The sequence below is a fragment of the Hyaena hyaena genome, unplaced genomic scaffold (assembly GCF_003009895.1).
Source record: "Hyaena hyaena isolate Hyena2069 unplaced genomic scaffold, ASM300989v1 scaffold_111, whole genome shotgun sequence".
Classification (NCBI taxonomy): Eukaryota; Metazoa; Chordata; class Mammalia; order Carnivora; family Hyaenidae; genus Hyaena; species Hyaena hyaena.
The window spans coordinates 3,665,417-3,685,102 of NW_024080743.1; the positions used below are offsets into that span (position 1 = coordinate 3,665,417).

The 19,686-nt window shown below is 46.5% G+C and overlaps 1 protein-coding gene across 1 annotated transcript in view; it reads right to left on the reverse strand.

Moving 5' to 3' along the window:
- ABCA4 (ATP binding cassette subfamily A member 4) overlaps positions 1–19,686 on the reverse strand; it is a 141,464-nt gene that overhangs the window by 107,154 nt on the left and 14,624 nt on the right. The window contains exons 5-6 of the mRNA XM_039236476.1: positions 17,552–17,679; positions 12,902–13,099 (exon numbers count right to left, since the gene is read on the reverse strand). Coding sequence (XP_039092407.1) covers positions 12,902–13,099; positions 17,552–17,679 — 326 coding nt within the window. The remainder of the gene's footprint in view (positions 1–12,901; positions 13,100–17,551; positions 17,680–19,686) is intronic.

Here is a 19,686-nt window from a genome sequence, read left to right on the forward strand (position 1 = left end):
CTTGCAGATTATCTAGTTGACAGTGGTGTTCTGGTGACCCCAGGCCCATGCGACAACCCAAAACTATTCATGCACTTTCCACCCATATGGGAAATGTGGAAGCCCACAACTTTGCAGACTCCAAACCTGAGCCCAATTTGAAAAATTCATTCTCCAGAAACCAAGTTCAAGTCCTGAATGAATGGCTTAATTCTTTATAGTTTCAAAACTAATTGAACCATGGATCCTCTGTCTTTTAAGAGTGAATTCTAAGTTTTAAGATGGTGGTTTTCAAACTCAAGTGTGCATCTTGAGTATGTCTGCAGGGGCTTTGCATTTTTTTAAATAGTTTATTGTCAAGTTAGTTTCCATATAACACCCAGTGCTCATCCCCACAAGTGCCCTCCTCCATGCCCATCTCCCCGCTTCTCCTCCCCCCACACCCATCAGCCCGCAGTTTGTTCTCAGCATTCAAGAGTCTCTCATGGTTTGCCTCCCTCCCTCTCCCCCACTATTTCCTTCCTTCTTCTCCCCCATGGTCCTCCATTAAGTTCCTCCTAATCCTCCTATACGTGCAAACATATGATATTTGTCCTTCTCTGCCTGACTTATTTCGTTCAGCATAACACCCTCAAGGTCCATCCATGTTGCTACACATGGCCAGATTTCATTCTTTCTCATTGCCATGTAGTATTCCATCATATAGATAAACCACATTATTTTGATCCATTCGTCCATTGATGGACACTTAGGCTCTTTCCATGTTTTGGCTATTGTTGAGAGTGCTGCTATGAACATTGGGGTACATGTGCCCCTATGCATCAGCATTCCTATATCCCTTGGGTAAATTCCTAGCAGTGCTATTGCTGGGTCACAGGGGAGTAACAAGATCAATGTGTAATATCTGACTCCAATATCTGTGGACCATAAGCCACAAGCCTCAGCCAAGGTGGTTCTTCTAAATGATAGGTGGGCTGATCCAGCCACAGCATAGCTGAGAAGCAGGTGGAGTTAGGTTTTGAGCAGCCCAGCCTCCCATCTCTAGCAGTGGTCTTGCCCTCCCTTCTCTCTGCTATAGGTACAAGGGGCCTCTCATTCTCTCTGACCCAGATACTGAAGAATACAGACACACTCATGGAACATCAGCATTTCTAGCTCATTTTCTCACTGAAAATGAAAGGCTTTGTTCTGAGAGCTACAAAACAGGAGAACCATTTACCAGATGAAGTAGCAGCAAAGCCATCACTGAAACTACACCGCTGAGAAGCATCTTCTCTCCTTAACCTTCACACTGGACCTAGCTATTGGTCTTGCCAGGACTTCTTTTCAAACTCCTTGAAAATAGTTTCAGCGTATGCTAGGCAAAGCACTTTAATTCCTGCTTTAATTCCATGGGAGGGTGGGGCTGAGAACAGTAGGGAGGGAGGAAACCAGCAGGTAAAAACTGTATGCCAGTGGCAAGTTATCACCAACCCCTGCTGATTCACCTAACTACCTCCAATAAGATCTATAAGATCAAAGGAGATCTAAGAGATACAGCAATAAAATGTCATGTGTGCACCTTATTTTGATTCTGAATGGAATAAACCAACTGCAACAACCAGAGGGAAAGTGAGCATGATTGGGTATTAGATAATATTAAGGAATTATTGTTAATTTTGTTGGGCGTGATCACAGAATTGTGGTTTTGTTAAAACAAGCAAGTTTTCATCTATTAGAGATACACAGGGAAGTATATAAGGGTAAAATGAGATGTCTGTGATTTGCTTTAAAAGATTTCAGGGAGGGGCTCATGGATGGTTCAGTTGGTTGAGTGTCCAACTCTTGATTTCTGCTCAGGTCATCATTTCATGTTCGTGGGTTCAAGCCCTGCATGGTGCTCTGTAATGTCGGTGTGGAGCCTGCTTGCGATTCTCTCTCTCTCTGCCCCTTCTGCACCCTCTCTCTCTCTCTCTCTCAAAAAAAAAAAAAAAAAAAAAAAAGATATCAGGGGGAAAAAAGTGAGGAACAGTTTAAAGAGTAACAGCCAAATGTTGAAAACAGATGAAGTTGTGTGATGGATACATAGCAGTTCATTACATTTTTCAACTTTAATACTTATTTCTGTAATAGAAAGTTTTAAAAATAAAGAGTCTATTTGCATGCAAAAATAAATAAATAGCTGAATGAATGAATACTAAATAAATACTCTCTCCATTCCTTTTCCTCTTCCTCACTAGGACTGCCTTTGCTCATGCTCTCCATGCCTCTCTCCCAGAACACTTCATCAGAATAGGTTTCCCAATGGCACCTCACTTCTAGATTCCTTCCTTCCAATACATTCCCCAAACTATAACCCAAGTTGCCTAACAGGCCAACCCAACTATGTCACCTTTCTTGCTCAAAGATCTTACATGGCTCTCTACTGCTTCCAGGAGAGAAGGTCAATACCAGTGCTAGACACATATGGCCTCTCATGAACTGGTACATGGCTCTCCCTCTAGCCTTCTCTCTTGCCTCTCTTCCATAGAGCAGGACTCCTTTCTACATTTCCTAATATGTAGGTCTATCTGATTTTGCTAATGGTGATAATGCCAGCTTAAAAAAAACTACCTTGCCCAGCCTCCCTTGTACATGGTGGTGGTCATGTGACAAAACTGGACCAATACAATATCAGGAAAAGTCACAAAGTGGGGCTTCTGGGGAGGGCCATTTGAAGGAGAGCCCTCTACCTGCCTAGAACACTGATGTGCTGAGGATGGAAGAGTAGACATTGCACGATCACCAGATGACAAGCACATGCTAGGGATGAGTGACAGAAAAGAAGAGGAGCCTGGGTTCCTGAGAAAATTTGTGGAGCCTCCACACCACTCCTGAATGATCTACCACAGGACTCTGCTTGGAAAGAATATGAAACCCACTGAAACCCACTATTTTTTTCAGCATTCTGTTACAGTTTATAAATGACATAATTGCACATTTGACAAATAGGAATAGACTGTCAGCTATGTGCCAAATGCTGGGGTGCGGGTGGGTTATAGCAATGATCAAAACAAAGTCCTCCCTTTAATGAAGCTTACCTTCAATAATCTCACTGATATATCTTCAGCTTTCCTTTCACTAGTCACACATAGATGTGCTCAAGATCCTCATATGTGAAAGAAAGAACTTCCTCTGATGCCTTATTCCCTGGTAGCTAGAGTCTAACTGCCTTCTTCCACCCTTCATTCCCACATTTCTTGGAAAAGGAGTCCAGGTTCAGTGACATGAATTACTCACCAACACTTCTGTCTTCCATCCTCACCATCTAACCCACATGCTGTAACATTCTAGTTAAATCTCCAGTTTCTTCCTAGTTTTTAAATCTAACAGATACTTTTGATTCTTTTGTTTTCAGACCTCTCTGTGTCTTTCAACACTTTTAATCAGGTCTTTTTTTATTCCTCAATGTCTGTGACACTGCTCTTGTCTGGTTTGTTCTGATCCTTCTCTGTGAGCTCTTCTGCCTCCACCTTCTCTTTCAGTGCTGAGGCTCTTAAGGGCCTCTGTGGCCTCACTCTTCTCACTCTGCATACTCTCTCTGGATAGTTTCATTCCCTTCATCATTTAATCTGCTACCTTTTTGTTGATGACTTCTAAATCTGCACCTCTAACCCCCAGCCATCTGCTGGATCTTTGTCCAGATCCATCTCATCCTAAACTAATCACATCACCATCCCCAGACCAGCTTCTGCTCTTGTGCACACTTCTTCAGTGGATGGCACCACCTTCTGCCCCATCACCAAAGCTAAAAGCCTGAAAGTCATCACTGATTCATACCCATTCCCATTCCATTGTCAAAATCCTCAGCCTAGAGACCTAGGAACTGGTACTGGATCTGAGTGTGGGACAAGATGAGCCCTCAGACTGCAAAGAGGGGAGCCAAGGGACATATGAAAAACTGCTATGGGAGGAAGCTAGAGTCAAGGACTAGAGTCCTAAGTCCAGAGAAATAAAGCAACCAAGTCCCAGGTAATGAGAAAGAACCCAAAAGGGGCTAGGAATCCAGAGTGTGGAAAAAAAAGAACTGTCACATTCATGTGTCCAAAGAGACTGGCCATCAGTAAGTCACCAGCCCCAGCTGTTTTTAATTACTTCCCCTTCTTTGTGAGTTTGTTATCTATTTTCCTCACTTGACTGTGGGCTGAGGATGATGTGAGTCTGTGTTTTGTGTAAGTGGACATCTTCTCTCCATCCTCTCTCCTTTATCTCCATAGGTTCTAGGCATAGTCTGGTCTTAAAACTCCACCCTGCATCAAATTCAACCAACACATTGAAGAGCACCTGTGTCTCTGTCATATCTATCTCTATATATATCTATATACACATATCAATATAGATAGATTTCTATATATACACTTTTATTTTTTTTTAATGTTTTATTTATTTCTGAGAGAGAGAGAGACAGCGTGAGCAGGGGAGGGTCAGAGAGAGAGGGAGATACAGAATATGAAACAGGCTCCAGGCTCTGAGTTAGCTGTCAGCACAGGGCCTGATGCGGGGCTTGAACCCATGAACCGTGAGATCATGACCTGAGCTGAAGTCGGACAGTTAACCAGCTGAGTCACCCAGGCATCCCTATATATACACTTTTAAAGGCCTTTACTTTTCTTTTGAAATTATTTGGCTTTGAGTAACTCACTTAATGAATAATCAGATACGATTTCTCAGCAATCACTGCAAATAGGAATGTTTATAAAGTTGAACTATAAACTAGCTATTGAATTTCAAATTTTGTGTATACTAATTTAACTAAACTTGAGTAATATTATCTTCCTTAAACACTCAATGTAATGCTTATTAATTTCAGATTTAAAGTTTTTTTTTTTTTTGTATTTCAGAGTCGTAATTCTTTTTATTTTCAAGTCTCAAACGTTCGTGTAGGCCTCTGCAAAGCTACTACATCCATCACTTCAGAGCCTAATAAATAAAATGGCCAACCCATCCCATCTCACCCCATTCTTACCACTACTCCTGGTGGCTGGACTCAACTCATCTGAAACTACCTCAACTTCTCCAGAAAGTCTTCCTTCCCTCACTACCCCACTCTTTCTGCCTTCCTTTCCCATGAATTAGGTGCTCCTTCTAGCTGCTAGTCAAATTCTCAGGGCATTCACTTATCATTTTTATACTGGTTTACTATTATTTGTAATGTGTCTGTTTCTCTACTATACTGTAAACATAAAGCAAAGTAGGCATAAAGATAGGCTTTAATTTATTTTTGTATCCTCAGGGTATGGTACACAACAGATGCTCAATAGCCATTTTATATTAATTAATGAGTAAATTAACTATAATCTAGTGGGGAAAAGGCAGAGTATACTGAGGCTTTAGGTTCCATGAGGTATGTCTCTACAGATAAAATGGTGACTTACAGGAAGGCAATGGTCAGTCCCACCTGGGGACAGGAAAGATAACTGTTCGAAAGAAGACAAGGTGACGATCCTGAGGATGAGGGCAGTGTTTGTGGATGCAAAGGGAGGGCCAGGAATTCCAGGTGGAGAGAGGAATGTGAAGAGACGGTGACTGGAGAGACAGCCAGATGAGAACAAGACCAGGAATTTGGGAGAGAGAGGACAAGAGGAACAACAGCTTGAGATGCATTTTTGTGTCTAATATTCTTTTTCAATCTTGCTAATAATAATAATCATTATTCATATATTTACTAAGTTCCAGCTATGTGCTTGTACCATATATGCAATTCTTTTCTCAGCTCTTTCCAGTGCAGATGGTAAATGATGAGGGTCTTGTATTCACATCTCTATTACCATTTACATCTCAAAACAGTGCCTGCCCCCTCTGGGGAACCCTCCATGCATATCTAGTCACCACTGTCAGACTGATGTTGCCATAAATTATAAAACAACTTTCCCAGGGCTCTCGTCTTCCTTTGGTTTCCTCCCCCATCATCTATTCAAATTCACATGGATTGTTCCTGCCAAAAGAACCGGAAGAGACTATAAGTTTATTTGAATGGAAATGTAAAAACATTTCTGGAAAAAAGGTCATAGACCAGAAATGGCAAGTATCCTCCCTATCACTCACTCACATACACACAGACCCCACTGGTTCCTATGCCAACAAATTCTCTTAATTTCCCAAATAACAAGTAACCCTTCCATGTCACAACTGGGCTCAGCACTGATTAGAACTCCTTAGAAAGACTAGATATATAAATGGGGGTATGGAAAGGGTGTATCTTATCATTTCCCATCATCTGTGGTTAGTCTAGGGTAGAGGGAATCCCTGGGCCTTGATCTGTACTCAAAAACTGGATAGAAGGTCCTAGCTGGAAGCCAAAAAGACTTTATAACAGGTTTCTGTTTGAGTTCTCAAGGGATAAGAAATATGCCTGTCCTTTGGGACTATGTACTATTTTTTGTTAAGGAAGAATAAAGCATATTAGCTACTACAAAAACAAACAAACACAACAGCCTTGTTTGAGCCATATTTGCTGATGCTTTAGACCCAATAGATTAATCAAACAGATGCCACTCTGCCAACACACAAAAGAATGTTTTTGTGAGTTGAAATTTTTGTTTGTTTTATTTTCTCTGATTCAAAGAGTATCATCTGGAAAACAGTATTCTTTCTAAGCTGAGGATCTATCTAACACAAGGGTAAATAGGTAGCCTCAGGTTAAAAGCGTGTTTATAGGGATGACATGGCCTTTGGGAGCTGGTGGAAGGTTCTGGAGTGAAGGATGAACTGCTGTTTTGAAAGCACGCAGACAGAGGTGAAAAGCAGATGAAGCTGTGGACAGACAGTACAGGCTAGCTGTGTTCAGTCCCAGGCTGCTGCTACAGGAAATCCAGATTTATCCAGGAGGGAAGTTGTTGCTTGGCAACTGGGAGAATGTGGACTTGAAGTATGTTTGTTGCAACCTGACAGTTGTTAAGCATCAGATGAAAAGAGAGGAAACAGGCTTCAGTGGTGAAGGGGCAACCAGGAGGGGACACCCTGAGTACCAGGAAATGCGTCATGAGTGGAGAATTCAGACTAAATCACTCAGGGTTGGGGGAAATGCCAAACTGTCTCTACCAGGAGAGGTCACAGAGACATGCTGTCTCCCAAGACTGGAAGGGACAGAGCATCTGAATGAGAGGGTGGGCTCTGGAGTATGTGAACAGACAAGTGATGGGACTTTCTTTGGCTCAAAAGAAACTAGGCCTTTTTTTTTTTTTTCGTCTGCTGTGACTTCAGTCCTGATATTTGTGGTTGATGAAAGCAAACCTGAGTTTGGAATCTGAGGGCAGTCAAAAGGTCAACGCATGAGACAGACTCTTGCTAATCCGGGGAGTCTAAGAAAGGAGAATGTCCTACCTAAGGGTTTGAGCAGAACATTTCTGGGAGTGTAGTAATGACAAGCGAACAATGAGGGCTCTGCAAAGTGGCTGCATTCTTGCTTTGGTAAGAGCCAAAATGCTTTGTTTCAAAGTGCTTTTTTTTTTTTTTTTAATATCTTTTCTAATGTGAATTTCACTATCACATTAGACAGCTAGCATAGGTCTTATTATCTTCATCCTACAGATGGGGAGCAAGTGTAGCAAATAAGCAACTGTCACTTAAAACATAGCAAGTTAGGGGCAAACCCAGAGCCAAGACCCAGTGTCCTGACCCCCAGATCTCTGGGTGCCTTAGCAGGCTGCCCAGCCTCTGGTCCTCTCTCCACTGGGTCCCATGCTCAGGAGAGAAGCTGAGGAAAGGACATATATTAATGGTATATATTAAAGGACATATATAATGGTAGGTAGGAAAGAAATTTTAATGCAAAAGTTAGCCTAGGGCCTGGCTTCACAGACTCCATGAGGCCCTACCCGTGGTGTCTATGTGAACTTCTATTTCTTTAGGGAAAAGTTTAGAGCTGTTATCAGATTCTCAAAGGTAGTCCTAATTTATAAAAAGGTGAAGAACTATCAGAGACCAAAATCCTCAAAACCAGTTTACCCTGGAGAGTACCTAATCCCTAACACACTGGTGCTCAATTTGCAATTGCTAAGTAAAGGCCAGGACCCAGGACCCATTATCAAAAAAGCAGCCTTCGCATGGGGTCCTCTTGTGTCTAAGCGATTTTAATTTTGACCTCTCAGTATTTTTTCCCTTTTAAGTGGATGAAAACGACATCTCATCTATCATGAAAATACGCTGTGGCCTCCTGTATGCCTGGAGCCCATAGGAAATCTAAGTAGACCCATCACAATCAAGCCCATAGGCCAAATACACACTTAGTGTACATGAATGGTTCTCTTTCCTATTTCCTTTTTATTTCTTCTTTACTGAAATCCATTCACCCAGGGGAGATTTTGATTGCAATAGACGCATGGTTTTACAGATACAGGCAGAACAAATACTAATGCTCTAAACCAAGTATACTTGCTGTGAGCTTCATAATTTAAAAAAAACACATAAAACCTATTTTCTGACCTATTTTATTTTCACCCAACAGCCCGGCTGCCCCTCCCCATGCTGCTGGCACTGGGTGCTGGCACTCCTTTCTCTCCCTCCTTCCCCAAACCCTCACACAGAAGTGGGAGAAAGTTGTCAGTCCAAAGATTCAGAATCGGAAGGGAGAGGAAATCGTGAGGAGTCATTCATGGGACTTCATTATAAATTCCTGGAGACTGGGGCTTTTCCAGAGAATTGTGACACAGCACTATTATCCGAAAACTGAAATGCATTAAGTTGAATTGAACAAACTGCGGAGAACAGAAACCGTGGCCACCTCACACGGGGCGGCCAGCAGTCCACCCACATTTATTCCCAACGATTCAGCAAGCTAAGGAGCAGAGCCAAGAACAAAGCCTGGCATTGAAAGGCGCATACAGTCAGCGCCCCCAAGACTGGGTCCTTCCGCCCGTCCCAATGTTCAGCCACCCCACAGTGAAAGGATATCGGTGAAATGAAGTCAGAAAGTAAAAACTGTGACAGAATAGTGGTGGAGGGCAAGCACGAAAAACTGAACTGCACGCCGAAAGCGAATGCAAAGGGGAAAACCGAGGGCCAAAATGCCTGGGAGGCCACATTTCCTCTATCAACATCCACGGAGAAGGGGGAAGGGAGGGAAATTCAGGTTTCCCAGCAGTGTGGCAGGTCTTGGCACAACCTCCGTTCCCCTGCCGAACTTCCACAAATAAACATTCAGAGCAGAAGGGACAGATTTGCTTCTCAGCAAGATTTCAAAGCTGTGCACCAGAGTCGGAGAGAAAACAGGAAGGACCTTAGAGGGAGGAGGACGAGGAGGAGGGGCACGCATGCCTTGGGCCAAATCTGATGGGAAACGTCCCAACCCCTCACCCGAAACTGACATACCATTTTTACGAGGTGTGAAATGTTTCGGGGGTGCTGCCGCGCACGCTGCGCGACACCGATACCGTGGGCCCAGGGCTGAGCTGCTGGTTGTCCGGCTGGGGCCACGAAGCCCGAGAGACCACCGGTGAAGGCAAGCTCTTCCACGCCACCTCTGCCCAGCTGAGACCGCAGAGACCAAGAGGGCCCGCATCTATCTCCTCAGAGAAAACGCAGCCACCTGCCGGTCCCCCCAGGTGCGGGTGCGGCCGGCGCGCGTGCGCGTGCGTGCTTGTGCGCACGCACCGGCAGGCACGTGCGCTCGGTGTGCGTGCGTGTCCATATACGGACGGGTGGGGTGGGAGTAAGGCCGCGGAGACCGTGGTGTTGGGATTATTTGAGGATGAGAACACTGGCTTCTGATCTCCAAGGGGCTGAGGGAAAACACAGCTGGCCCCACTTCGTGCTAACCGCCAAGCCCTCCTCCCGGCTTCCCTCAGCTCCACGGAGGCCTGGAGGTTGCACGCCCCCCCCCCCACCCCCACCCCATGTCCCTGGCTCCTTACACCGCAGGGGCGGCGGCCCGCACACCGGCTTTCGGACACTGCCCCTCTTCCTTTGTTAGTGAGCGCTAACTTGGCACTTAATGAACCCTTATTTGCACACTGACATACACGCGTATGAGAAACAGCTCAGGAGAACAGAAGGCACAGCCTTACCCCGAGCTGTAGCTAAGCGTGGCTGCCCGCCAACCAGCTGCAAAAACAGCCTAGTCCCGGAGAGGCCCCCACCCTTGGCCTCGGAGCAGCCCCGGCTTCCCTGATGCCCCTCTCAGAGGGGCTGAAGGTCTTCCTGGAGCCTTTTGGTGCTGCCTCAGAGTTGTTTTTCTGAAAACACTGTTAGGATGGGTACAGGAGCAATAAAAGCAAAACTCTGGTGTTCATGCCTGCAATTTCTTATGTGTTTCCTTATTATTATTTTTTTAATGTTGAGCCTCTCTATACATTTGTCAAATGAAGAAGCACATTTCAAGGGCACCAGACAGGGTGTTTGCCTTCTTTGCTTGCACCCCATGCATCCTGTCTTGGTCTCTTTCTCCACGGAAAGGAGCAGGTGCAAGAAGAATGCAAGTAGGGATCTTCCTGGGGACCCGCTGGGTTTTGTTTGTTTGTTTGTTTGTTTTTTCTTTCCCTCCAGGCAGTCTCTGGGGCTATGAACTGTCTTTGTTAAAAGAATGGCAGGGAGGATGGGGTCCACAGCACCCTGGTCTTATGGGTAATCAAATGAAAGTGCTTTGAAACCTTAGTGGCATTTGGGGTACTATTATTATGCTTCGTCTACAGAAACTGAGATTATAAATCAAACTCCTGTGTTCTAGGTCAGTGATTCTCAACCTGGGAATCAAACTCCTGTGTTCTAGGTCAGTGATTCTCAACCCAGTTGGACATTGAAATGATCTGGGAGGCTTTTAAAAACACTGAAGGCCCCCTGGGGGTGGGGCCCAGGCATTGGTAATTTTTTAAAAATTCCCCAGGGGGTTCCATGTGCAGCCAGGCTGGGAACCACTGCTGCGGTGCCCAAATGTTGTCAGTGTTGGTGTTTCTGACGCCAACTGCTGTGACATGGCCTTTTTGCTTATCTCAGGCTGAGAGTTCAGTGCGGGTGGGAGGGTCACGGCTGGAGCCTTGGCCTCAGCACAGTGCCTAGCCCCTTGAAGGCACCTGGTCGGGTTTGAGTGTGTGAACACAGGTACAGAGGTGGTGAGCAACCGCGCAGGGCAGGTCTCAGGTCAGTGAGGGCGACCAGCCAAAGTTCTCCTCTGGTTTCTGAACTCTAGCACTTGCAGAAGGAAAGTCTTCCTGGTTGTTCTTGTGTGATAAACATTCTGAGGCCAGTGACCTGAGTTTGGATCCAGTTCCTAATGGAAAGTTTTGCCCAGGTCCCCTTTATCCTGCTATAGGCTGTTTTCCCACTGTCGGTGGTCATGCCCCAAAGGTACATTTGCCTATACCCGAAGCCAAGGTACTTCAAAAAGAGATGCATGACCCTGCCTTTTTCCTAGTGACCAGAGGACTGCATGGTCCTGGGTGCCCAGGGACCTTTAACACCTCTGCAGGCACACGTACTAGTCCCTAGCTGTGCTGGTGTTCAGCTGTCCAGAATATGGGATCTTTATCACCTTATTCCCTCTTCTGATTCTGAAAGCAAACCAAGGAATGAGTCTAAAGTTGACTTCCTTTTGGAATTTTGGACAGAGAGGTCTGAACCACATGCCTTTTTATTCTCCCTGCAGCATGAGGAGGGCAGAGAGCTTTTCTGGGGTCCCGGGCTCTCAGTGGTGATGGCATCCACAAGTGCCCGCCCCTCTTACCACTCTGGAGACCCACCCGATGAGATGAGCCGGGAACATTGTAGAGTAACATTCTAAGGGAGAGTCACACTTAGAAAGGAATGAAGTGTAAACTCTGCCAGAAGCGGAGGGGTCTTGTTTTATTTTTAAAAGCTTTCAGCTTGCTTTTTAAGACAAGCTGAGAGTGGATTTTCTCAGGCTTGAGAGAGCAACCATAAAAAGGCAAACACAAATTCCTCAACCAAGTTCTCATGATTGACGTATCCTACAACACAGTTTCAGAAATTAAAATGCAGGCACAAGAAAAAACATAATTGGATCCTAGAAACATTTATATATACATAAGCAATATGTGTATATTATTATATATGTCATCTTCTCTGAAGGATTCTAATTTTGAGTGTTTCTTAAAGCATGGCCTATAATGACCTTCACTGGGATCCCCTAAGGTAACAGGGCAGATTCTGAATCTAACTAAGGTAACAGCCCAGATCTCCTGAATCAGTCTCTGGGGGTGGTACTTCGGAACTTGCATCTTTTTCCAGCTGCCCTGATGATTTTCATACACTCTGAAGTGTGAGAACTGCTGTTCTTTACCTCCTTTTTATAATTCCCTCTCATCCTTCTAGCAAAAGAGGAGGTATTATTAAGTCCCAAGAGGTGTGTCTGGGATACAGTTCTGGAACACAGGTTTGATCTAGATGAGGGCTTTCCAAATTTTTGAGACTATGAAGTTTTCTGTTACTCTTTTCTACCCAGAAAAGGCAACCTTTGTGGTCAAGAGCAGACCCAGAGTGTGAAGCTCTCATTTATTGAAATTTATTAAATGCTTTACATATATTTTTTCAGGTATCCTTTCCTAACATTCTATAAAGTATCGTATTTGTTTTATACGTGAGCAATGGGGCCAGAAGCTCAACTATCTTATGAAAAGGTAGGGCAGGGAGTCAAACCAGGCCTTCTTTCCACCAATGCTAGAGGTGGTAGAGAGGAGTTATCCCACATTTGGAGTGAACTCAGACCTGCCACACCACATAACTAATGGTGAACCTAACAGTGATTCCTGGGTGCTTGGGCAACTGCTCTAAGTATATTATCAGTCAAGATTCCTTGGGTCTTTGGAGTCTGGAGCTTCCTCAAGAACTGTCTTGAACACCAGGCTCGTGCCCTCCTGACTGTCAATCCATGAGTCCCTGATGACTTGTGACCAGGCCCCACTGTAGCCAGGAATTACCTTCCAAGAGGTAAGTAGCTAAATATCTCCCTTACCACACGGAAGAGCTTGAAGAAGTCCACGTTGGCATACAGGGTGTCTTCCACCCACTGCAGGGTGCCCTGGGAGAGGGAGCACATGGCATCACGCACTGTCTGTGCCCCACGGCGCTGGCTAAAGATTAGGAAGCGCTCCAGGAGAGCCTCGCTGCACGCGATGTCCTTCAGCATCAGGTCCGGGACTCCATGAGCAAACTGCAGGGGAGACCAGAAAGTTGGAAACCTCTCTGGAGGAGAATACCAGCCACCCAAAAGGTGTCCATGTCCTAACCCACAGAACCTGTAAGTACATTATGTCGAAGGGCAAGAGAAATTAGAATTGCAGGTGAAATTAAGGTTCTAGGCAGCTGACTTTAAGGCCAGGATTTTTTGGATTACTAGGTGGACCCAATGGAATCACAGGGGTGTCTTGTTTTGTTTTTATTTTAAACCTAGTAGAAGAAACAATGTCAAAATAATGTGATATGAGAAAGACTTGACTAGCCACTGCTGGCCTCAAAGGTGAAAGGAGGCCACCAGCCAAAGAATGTGGACAGTCTCTGGAAACTGGAGATGGAATTCCCTCTAGATCCCCCTGGTAAGAAATGAAGCCATGCCAATACCTTTACTTTCAGACTTCTGACCTCTAGAACAAGAACATAATACATTTGTGTTGTTTTAAGCCACTAAGTTTGTGGTGGTTTGTTAGAGCAGCCACAGGAAACTAACATGCTCCCAAGCCTCATTTTATCAGAGAGCCACTTAAAATGTGAGAGATCTGTTCTTAGAATGATGGTAGGGTACCATTAGGACCTACACCCCTGAAGCTGAGAAGCGGGAGTGGCTAGGATACATTTGGAGTGATGGCAAGTAACCAACCCCCTTTCTCCTTTCTCAATACATTTAGCAAACAAAAACAAAAACAAAAAACCTGGATACCTAGTTAAATTTAGATTTCAGATAAACAATGGGCACTTTTTAGTACAAGTATGTCCCAAAGAGTCCAAATGGGACATACTTATGCTAAAAATGTATTTGTTTATCTGAAATTCAAACTAACCTGGATATCCTGTGTTTGATCTGGTGACCTTAACTTCTGTCTAGCCCATAGCCTACAGCTCCTGTGGAGCTCATGGACAGTGACTTTTGGACCCTGGATCACAGTCCCCATGATGGCCTCAGAGACCAAGGAGAGCTCAACATTGCCCAGGGACCCTTGGCCGCCCAGTATAGTAACTGGCCTCCTGGAGTCTTGGACTCCTGACACCTAAGTATTGGGAATAGTTTCCGGAGCTTCCCTGGCTTCTGTAGTCTCCCCAAGGCCTCAGATTACACAGTTCTCAGGGAAGGAGAGCAGGACAGGCTCCCCCCTCCACCCCGCCCCAGCTCCCACTAAACGAGGCATAGGTCACAGCTGACGCTGGGTTGATGTGGACTCCATCAATCTCAGGGGACTGTAACTGGGTACATGTTCCAACAGAGCCTTTCTGGTTTGCCCACACTCTGCTTCTTATCCCCAGGCAAAATCCCACCCCTAACCCTAATCCTAGCATCTAAAACATTCTGAGGTGGAGGGAATCAATGAGCTCACTTTGTCCAAACCTCTAATATTCCAGGGGAGAAAAGTGATGGAGAAGGGGTTAGGTGACTTGAGAAAATTACACAGCAGGCTAGTAGGAAACCTGGGATGCCACAGAGGTTCCAGCTCATTCTTTCATTCAGTGACTCATCCACTGAATGCCCTTTCACTGAGTCCCGTTCTCCAGGGACTAGTACAGTTACTGGGGATACAGAGAATAAGGTGAGTTTTCTGCTCTCTAAGGAGTTTACCAGTTAGCTGGAAATGCAGGCATTTAAAGAGCCGTTAAAGTGCGAAGTTGAATGCAGTGCAAGCAGAGCAAGAGGGAGGGGTAAGAATAGCCAGGGCTTACTGAGTGTTTATGTGTGCCAGGCACTGTTCTAAGTGCTTTACATATATTAATTTTTTGACACCCCTCTCCCGTAACAATCAGATATGGTAGGCGCTTTTTACAATGAGGACCCAGAGGCACAGAGCGGTTATTTAACTTGCCTGAGGTCACAGTTAACTGTGCCGCCACGCTGAGGTTTGAACCCATGGCTTGTGCTTCATCACTACCTCTTTGCTCTTTGTTGAGTAAGGAAGAGGGAGGGGCAAAGACAAAGTAAGGAAGGTTCATGAATGATTTCATTGGGGAGGCAATGCTTAAGCTGGGCCTTGAAGCAAGTCCAGGAGTTTACAGAGCCGGGTGTGGGAGCGGGGTGAGGGACGAGCCAGACAACTATTCCACTCTCATCGTCTAACAATTTCCTAGATGGAGGGAGACGTGCTTGGATGCCAGGCAGAGAAGACCAGGAGGGGCATGCAGTCCTGATGGTGAAGAACAAAACCCCATGTTTGCTGAGAATGATTAATCGGAGAGCTGTAAGCCACACGTGGCTATTCAAATTTAAAGTTATCACAGGACACCTGGGTGGCTCAGTCAGTTAAGCCTTGGACTTTCAGCTCAAGTCATCACCTCACGGTTCGTGAGTTCGAGCCCCGCGTCGGGCTCTGTGCTGACAGCTCAGATCCTGGAGCCTGCTTCGGATTCTGTGTCTCCCTCTCTCTCTCTGCCCCTCCCCCTACTTGTGCTCTGTCCCTCTCTCTCTCTCCCCAAAATAAATAAACATTAAGAAAATAATAATAGAGTTTAAAGTAATCAACATCAAATCACATTTAAAATTCAGTTCCTCAGCTGCACTAGCCCCAACTCAAGTGCCACCAGCCACATGCAGCTAGTGGCTACCATACTGGACAGCACAGAGAGAACGCTGCTCTCCTGGGGGAAAGCTTTGGTACACAGGCTGGCATTGAGGCACACAGGGCTGGATGGAGACTGAGGTAGAGATCAGGAGGCAGGTGTAGCCCGCAACCAGGCTGAGAAGCAGGGAGAACATGGGGGGCCCAGAGACAGCTGGGACAGCAGGACTGGCTTCCGCAAGCAGTTGGGCTCCCTCTTAAGGCCTGACTTGTGCTGATCAGGGAAGGACCAGCTAATCAGAGCAGGCAGCCTAAATAACAGCCCAACCCGGTGACCCTGGCCCCTTCTCCCCACGTGAGAGGCTCAGCTCTGATGCCAGGAGCATAGCAACTGGGGATCCAAATGTCACGCCAGTGAGGAACTGGAGAGAAATTCCCCCTAAATTCCTGCGCTTATCTCCATCTCCCTTTTATTACCAACTGGAAGTCATCACAGGCATTTCCAGGACTTGAGTTTTATGAGCTAAGAGAAAGTAAAGGGGAGAATGAGCCATCGATGCTGCAGCCACCACTCCCCCTGGGGGTTGGGGGGGACGGGGCGAGGGGAGAGCAGAGCAGGGCTGCCAGGCCTATTTCAAGGGCCAAGGCCTGGGCACTATGGGCACTGCGCTCCAAGTGCCCTGACAGAGTGCCTCAGGGCTTACCCTCTGTTCCCCTCAGGTAGTTTCAGGAAAAACCTCGGGAGCTGAGAAGCCAGAGAAGCAGGTATGGGCTTCTTCACTGCTGTGCAGGAATCAGCCTGAAAACCCCTTTCGACAGAGCCAGACCTGCCCAGGCGGGTGGGGGCCCCCTTCCTCCTCCGGGCTCAGACCTTTATCTCAGGATGGACACTGGCCCTGCAATTCTCTGTTTATGTCTGTCATCCCTGGAGTCTGGAGGAGGTGCAGACCTGGCCAGGAGAGGCGGGAGGGGCGTCTGCGCTATGGGGCCACTCACTGCTTATCTTACATTCTCACTGTGTTCATCACGCCGGGAACCTGCATGCCCAGGATGCTGGCCAGGAGCCTGTGCGGCCCAGGCTTTCACAGATGAGAAAGTCCTGTGGCAGCGGCAAACACACTCTGAATGCGTACAGGAGATTATGAAGATGCAGGAAATCGATTCTGGGGGGCTTAGGTCAGAATGTGCAATGTGGATTGCCTGGCACCGAGAAGAAAATGTGCAGGAAATCAGAAGTCTGCGACCCGGGCAGGTCAGCTCAGCACACTCAGACACTGCATGCGCGGCCTGTTTCTCACGCCGAACTCTCCCCTTCCAGTTAGTTCCATGGCTGCCTTCTGTTCAGGCAAGTCTGCTCAGATACCACCTCGGCCGAAGGGCCTTCCCTGACCATCTCATTTCAGTCGGCCCCCATCCCATGCCTCCTAGCCCCTCCCTAACTCCCAACCCTGCCATGTTTTCCTCACAGCACCTACCATGACCTAGAAATGCTTATTTGATTGTTACTGTTGTTCCCACTGGAATGTAAGCTCCCAGAGTCGGGGGCTTGTCTGTGTTGTTCACACTGGAGTCTGGTACCTAAAATGTCCCTAAATATTTGATGACTACATGAATAAACCCCAGTTTCCTCAACTACGAGAGGAGTCTGAGCTACGTGATCTCTAAGGTTCTTTCCAGCTATAAAAATCTGAGCTGTTTGAAGTGTTTCCAGGATTTGGGCTGCTTCAGAATCCTATGATGGGAAGGCCCATTATCTCAAGTGACGCCCAGGTATTTTTCTGAATATTTGGAACAAATCATGGAGTCTGAATGTGAAAGCAAGAAGTAAAAATAATGCAAGGTCTCCCCTGTTTTTTTCAGACTCAGGGCTCACCTTTCCCCTCCAGGGACCAGTGACATCCACCTACCTGCTCAGGACGAACTTGGGAGTTGACCAGAAGGTAGACAACTGAGTCAGACAGGCCAATGTTTTTCACGAGAAATAGCGTCAGTGTTTCTTCATCTTTTAGGACATCCCGAATTCGTATCCCTCTTCCTGCATATGAATGAAAGAACAGGGTGATGAAAGGGGAAGGAGTCAAAAAAGGAAAAACATGTAGAACTGATTGGAAACATTTCTAATTGGCTCTCAGCAGAAGGCTCTGTTCTTGGGTTCCCTGGGAGCTTGGAGATCAGGGCTCCTGCCTGTAGGCTATCACCAACACAGTCACAGCATTTACTTCTGACGCAGCCAGGCAAAACTTAGTGAGAAGTCACAGAAGGTGGAAAAAGTTAGCTCAGGGCAAGGGAGGGGTCATCAGATGCCTGGTGGAGTTGATCTAGAACAGTGACTCTCAACCGGATGGGGGTGAGGAGCTGAAGTGGGGCAATTTTGTCGCCCCTGGGAATATTTGGCAACGTCTGGAGACATTTTTGTCTGGGGAGGTGCTATTGGGTAGAGGCCAGGGATGCTGGTAACATTCCACAGTGGACAGGATAGCCTCCCTCCTCACTATAAACCGAGGAATTATCTGTCCAAAATGTCATTAGTGTTAAGGTTGAAAACACCTACTCTAGGGTCAGAGGATATACATGCTATGTCTACACTGTGTTGTCACGGGGTAGAGGACCCTTCTTGGCATTTCTGCCCATCTCAGCTAAGGCTCTCAGCTCAGGGGGTTGACATGGCTAAGGAGAGATAGGGCTTTTTGAGGTAAGAAAAGCTTCAAGTGGGAAAGAGGAGATGGCCGATAGCCTAGGCTTGTCATTTCATGTCTTGATCGGGCCCAGTCACATTCTCTCTGCTTTCAACCAAAACATATTAGAAGCAGAATTTTTTTTTAATCAGGAGGCATAAAGGACTCCTAATAGTTAAGGTGACCCTGCAGCAAGTGATTGAACCCTTGTGTCTGTATTTCTCACGCCTCACAGGGTTATTGTGGGGGTGACTCCGGGTAAGGACTGCTAAGTGGTTAACTCCCAGGCCTGAAAACAGCAAGCTCTCGATAAACGCTTGTCCTGAATGCATTGCTATTACACCTCCTAGAGGATTCACACCCAGTACCCACTTCCACTGCCTGTTTCTGGGGCCGACATTCAGCCTCAAGCGGGCCACTGCCACAGTTTGTGAGGCCCTGGCTTACAAAGAAGGCTATCGGCCCAGATATTTATGAAATCATTTCAACATCAAGGGAAAGCATCTGTGTTATGTGAAAATGCCTCTGTCTACATCCCAGCTCCCCCGGGAGCCTGGTTGATGACTTATCTCTTAGTTCTTCTTTAACTAACTTTAATTATCAAACGCCCCTGCTCCTTCCTGGTCCTAACACCACAGCACCCCATCCTCTCTCCCCCACATTCTCTCCTCACCAGGTGGCGTAGCTGCCTATGCTGCTGAGTGCTTGACGGCCTTCCCTTCTGTTTTCCTGCACGGCTCATCCAGATTGAGGTTGATGCTAATTTCTTCTTAAAAGAGGATGGGTCAACCCCACGGGCCTGCCCACGCAACTAGGTCCAGGGCACCTGGCCCCGAGATTCCCCGCCACAGCAGCCTTTCAGAACTGTGCCACCAGGGAGCCCAGGCTCCCCACCTTCCTCAGAGGGAAAGCCCAAAGGCTTCAGGGCAACTGGAATACAAGAGGGAACCCAGGATCAGGAGGAGTCTGAAAGGTGCTGCTCTATTTTATTCTGCCTTTCCCTTTCCCTAATAGCGAAAGTCATGTCATCTTCCAAACTCCGTTTCCTTTCTTCCTTCCCGTGATCCCCACCTCAGTTGTTCTTCTTTCTCCCAGTCACTTCTTCATCTATAGCATTATGTTATAGACTGGCCTCAGTGACACCCCCAACACACACACACACACACACACACACACACACACACACACACACACAGTCTCTGGAGAGTAGAGGACTATAGACCCTGCTTTCATTATACCCCTCATCATGCCTAGCAAAGCTGGGCACACAGACGTAAGCCCTTGAAGTCACCTCTCTCTGACACCCAGCACAAGAGCCTGACAGGGAATTAGGGCCTCAATAAATGCCTGTGGAGTGACAGGAGGCA